The sequence below is a fragment of the Cetorhinus maximus genome, chromosome 1 (assembly GCF_964194155.1).
Source record: "Cetorhinus maximus chromosome 1, sCetMax3.hap1.1, whole genome shotgun sequence".
Classification (NCBI taxonomy): Eukaryota; Metazoa; Chordata; class Chondrichthyes; order Lamniformes; family Cetorhinidae; genus Cetorhinus; species Cetorhinus maximus.
In genome coordinates, this window is record NC_135879.1 from 3375442 (window position 1) to 3380092 (window position 4651).

The 4651-nt window shown below is 48.1% G+C and overlaps 1 protein-coding gene across 4 annotated transcripts in view; it reads left to right on the plus strand.

Moving 5' to 3' along the window:
- The first annotated feature begins 2563 nt into the window (after window positions 1-2563).
- The window catches only part of rufy3 (RUN and FYVE domain containing 3), a 77453-nt gene continuing 75365 nt past the window's right edge, over window positions 2564-4651 (plus strand). For all 4 annotated transcript variants that reach the window (XR_013580146.1, XM_078567359.1, XM_078567451.1 and 1 more), the window contains exon 1: window positions 2564-3212. Coding sequence is in view for 3 of the 4 variants with exons in the window: in XM_078567359.1 (XP_078423485.1) it covers window positions 2885-3212 (328 nt within the window). In the remaining variant the exon portion in view is untranslated. The remainder of the gene's footprint in view (window positions 3213-4651) is intronic.

Here is a 4651-nt window from a genome sequence, read left to right on the forward strand (position 1 = left end):
TTGTTATTCTGGTAATGCAACAATTGGGAACATTCAAATCTTGGGTGGAGCTTGAATTTCTGACAGGTTATTATTCTTGGCACCTGAAAACAGACAGCAGCCTCGCTGGGCCTGAGAGAAGTGTTTTCCAAAAAGTGCAAGCTGTGACAATATGGGGTTGGTGTTTTTATTTTAATATTAATTTAGAGGTGTATCGAGCCTGCAGAGTTTGCTTTGGTGTGAAGGTCTTTGAGCCTAGTAAGTGCCCCCTTTAAATGGGACTGAGACCACCAAGAGTATCCCCGAAGCCACAGTGAACACCTTGAGCCATCCTTTGACTATCTTCCCTCAGCACTTTGCTGCTCGCTCAAAGATGCCATGTGCCATAAGACCTTAAGGCGTAGGAGCAGAAGTAGGCCATTCGGCCCATCGAGTCTGCTCCGCCATTCAATGAGATCACGGCTGACCTGATAATCCTCAACTTCACTTTCTAGCCCTTTCCTCATAACCCTCGATTCCCTTACTGATTAAAAATGTCTACCTCGCACTTATGTTCATTGACTTTGGTCCTCAGTTTTAACCAATAGCTTCTTCAAAGTCCAGAACATACGGCGAGAATGCAAGACAAGATGCATCAGGTTGGTGATAGGTGTTGGGACCAGACAGGGAGGTCAGAATGGCTGCCTGGTGGGTGGAACCAGAGTCAATAGCAGAAAATGGGAGTTGGGAAACAGTACTCAGGCTGGGCACTGATAGGTAATGGACTTGGGAGTTTATGTGTAGAAGGCAGAGCTAAACTACTATAGATCAATCACTTTTTCTTTCACTGGAAACAAAACTGGCATCATTATCAAATCATACAGCACAAAAGGAGGCCATTCAGCCCATCATGCCTGTGCTGTCTGTTTGAAAGAGCTATCCAATTAGTCACACTCTCCCTGTCCTTCCCCCACAGCCCTGCAAATCCTTCCTTTTCAAGTATTTATTCAATTCTCATCTTGAATTTTCTTCCATCGCTCTTTCAGGCTGTGCATTCCAGATCACAACTCACTGTTTAAATAAGCCTCTCCTCATTTCCACCCACACCCCCCTGATTTTTTTTTTTGGTGATTACTTTAAATCTGTGTCCACTGGTCATTGACTGTCATAGAGGTTGACAGCACAGAAAAAGGCCCTTCGGCCCATCGAGTCTGCACCGGTCAAACAAGTACCTAACTATTCTAATCCCATGTTCCAGCACTAGGCCCATAGCCTTGTTTGCCATGGCATCGCAAGTGCACATCCAAATACTTCTTAAATGTTATGAGGGTTTCTGCCTCTACCACCTTTTCAGGCAGTGAGTTCCAGATTCCCACCACCCTCTGGGTGAAAAAATTCTTCCTCACATCCCCCTCTAAACCTCCTGCCCCTTACCTTAAATCTATGCCCCCTGGTTATTGATCCCTCCACCAAGGAGAAAAGTTCCTTCCTGTCTACCCTATCTATGCCCCACATAATTTTATACACCTCAATCATGCCCCCCCTCAATCTCCTCTGCTCCAGGGAAAATAACCCCAGTCTATCCAATCTCTCCTCATAACTAAAACTCTCCAGCCCAGGCAACACCCTGGTAAATCTCCTCTGCACCCTCTCTAGTGCAATCACATCCTTCCTATAATGCGGATTCCAGAACTGCACACCATACTCTAGCTGTGGCCAGAAACAGTTTCTCCTTATTTACTTTATCAAAACCCTTCTTGATTTTGAACACCTCTATTAAATCTCTCTGCCCTCAGGAGAACAACTGCAGCCTCTCTGCTTATGCAGCCTTCCAACAGAAGCTCGTTTAGCCGGCAAAAGCCCAAAGTTAAATAAATTAATATGTTCACCTATTTCACACCGTTACTCTATCTTTTAGCCTGTTATAACCTTTATCTGTTTATGTAATGGCCCGTGTTTCATGCAATGAAACAGTGAAAGCATTGGGAATGTAGTAAATAAAAACACTACCTCCTATCACTTATGCAACTTGAAGGGTGAGAGAATTGGAGCACGGTGTATCTGCTGATAAATGAATGCAGCACATTAACCCATCCATCACATTCACTCACCTCCCCCAGGAGGGTGCAGAAAATGATAGACTGAAATGTCAAAGTTAGGGGGCAAACGGTAGCAGCACAATTTATGATCAGCCAAGAGTGCTGTACAGATTGGTAATCCAATTGAAACAACATGCAGCCATGTTTACGTTCCTCATTAACCAAATTCAGGTTGCACGCTTAAACCGTGTTGATAGTTCGTTTAGCTCTGGAAACCTCAATGCTTTTGCACTGCCGCCTCTCCAGCACTTCTTTGAAAAACTGATGAAAACATGGAAGGTGTTGAGAATTATTTGTTTTCAGCTATAATTTCACAACGAATATAATTGCAATGTCTCAATACTTAAGAAAAAAATATGGTGTGATAATTAAAGCACGCCCTACATGTTGCAGCATCTTTTAAAGGTGCACCAACTTTAAAAAAAATATGTATAAGACACACAGCCCAGGAAGGAGGTATTTTTTTTAAAAAAGAGGAAGGAGGTGGGAGCTATGTTAATAACACTGACGCCATTGGACAATACACTAGTGCAACAACAAGTCATCAAGTAGGCAAGAAGGAGGAAAAGAAACGGCTCTTTTAAAAAAAAATAATAAAATTATGAAGACTTAAGGAAGATGGGGTGCGATTAAAGAGCTGCTGTTGCTGGTTTGTTGCAGCGGTGCAGAGCGAGTGGTTCGAGCTCCCGGGTCAACGTTCCAAATCCCCGGGTCGACGTTCCAAATCCCCGGGACAACGTTCCAAATCCCCCCGGGCTCCAGCCCCGGGACTGTCACGCGCTCCAGGGGCTGGAGCCGCCGCCGCTGCCGCTGCAGCCGCCCCGATCATGGCGGAGGAGTTTGCAGCAGCAGCAGCAGCGGGGTTGCCGCAAGTTTTGCAATCGGTGGCGGGCCCGGCACTGCTGGATGACCCGGGGCAGGAGGAGGAGGCGGCGGCGGCGGCAGCAGCAGCAGCAAACGGAGACATGCGCTGCAGCCCCGTATCCCCGGTGCCGACCTCCGAGCAAGACCCGGTCATCTACTTCGTCCGGAATAAAGCCGGCGGCGGCTGCTCGCCCGACGGGGAGGCCGGTCAGCTGGAGTTGGAGCTGGCGCCGGGATCCCCGTCTCCTCCGGCTTCCCCCTGCAGCGGGAGCAGCACCAGGCCCCGGAGAGGTAAGTGTGCAATTAAAGGGAGAGAGAGGGAGAGGGGCACTGATTGATATATAGGGGAGGGAGGGGGGCACTGATTGATATAGAGGGGAGGGGGCGGGGGCGGCTGCTGCTGCAGATGGTGCGTGTTTACATTTTAATGGGGACCCAGAGAGTTGAACAAACTCCTGGAGTTGGGGTTGCACCGGTTTTCCTGCCAGATTGCAGATGCCTCTGTGCTTTGCAAACTGAGCCGGTTGTGTGGGAAACCAGTGATTGCAATTTAACCACATGGAGGTGTATTTGGGGTGGGGGGGTGAAGAGGTGGTTTAATTTTACCAAAGTTACAGTGGGTTTGTGGAACTGCACTTCAAATCCCCCCCCCACCCCCCAAAAGAGTTTCAGGGTCCCAATGTCTCTGGTGTGTTGGCTGTGTTGCTTTCAGCTGATCTTTCTGTGCAAAGGGGAAAGGTCCTTTTATCCTGCTCCCCTCCCCAAAACAGGACTGAGGTGAGGAGGTATTGGATTTGGGATTGTTCCCTTTTAAAAATGAAGGTCTTGCATTTATATATCACCTTTCACAACCCCGGGACGCGCTTTTGCAGCACAGCCGGCGATAGCGCTTTATTGAAATGTAGTCTCCGTTGTCAGGGAACAGACGACCCAATTTGCACACAGCAAGATCCCATGAACCAGAGGATCTTTTAATAAATATTGGCCAGGACACTGCCCTCTTCCCCCCCACCCCCCTCGCTTCGCAATAGTGTCCACGGGATCTTTGACATCCACCCGAGAGGGCAGATGGTGCCTCGGTTTAACGTCTCATCTGAAAGATGGCACCCGCAACAGTGCGGCATTCCCTTGGTACTGCCCGGGGGGTGTCGGCCTGGATTTTGTGCTCTGACAGCACTTTGAAAGCATGATCTCTCTCGATGGAGAGAGTGCTGCTGGTGACTGGTGCCTGACAATTACTATCACTGTTTAATACTGGATCTGTCCATTTCATTACTGCAAGAAAATAGATCCTTCCGATTAAATTATAGAGGGAATCTCCTGATCTCTGAAGCAACCTGAACTTTGGACACAGCTACCTGAATTTGTATTGTCAAAGTGATGGCGCTTGACAGGAGACCCCCCCCACTTAAATTATACCCTGAGTTTTTGAGCCCGTGAATCATTTTTATCAATAATTCTTGGGGCATGGTATGGGCCAGCATTTATTGCCCCTCCCTAATTGCCCTTGAGAAGGTGGGGGTGAGCTTCCTTCTTGAGCCGCTGCAGTCCATGTGGTGTAGGTACACCCACGGTGCTGTTAGGGAGGGAGTTCCAGGATTTTGAGCCAGCGACAGTTAAGGAACGGCCGATATATTTCCCAGTCGGGATGGGAACTTGCAGTTGATGGTGTTCCCGAGCGTTTGTTGCTCTTGTTGATCTCGCCCTGTCAGCAAATCCTTCGTGTGTTT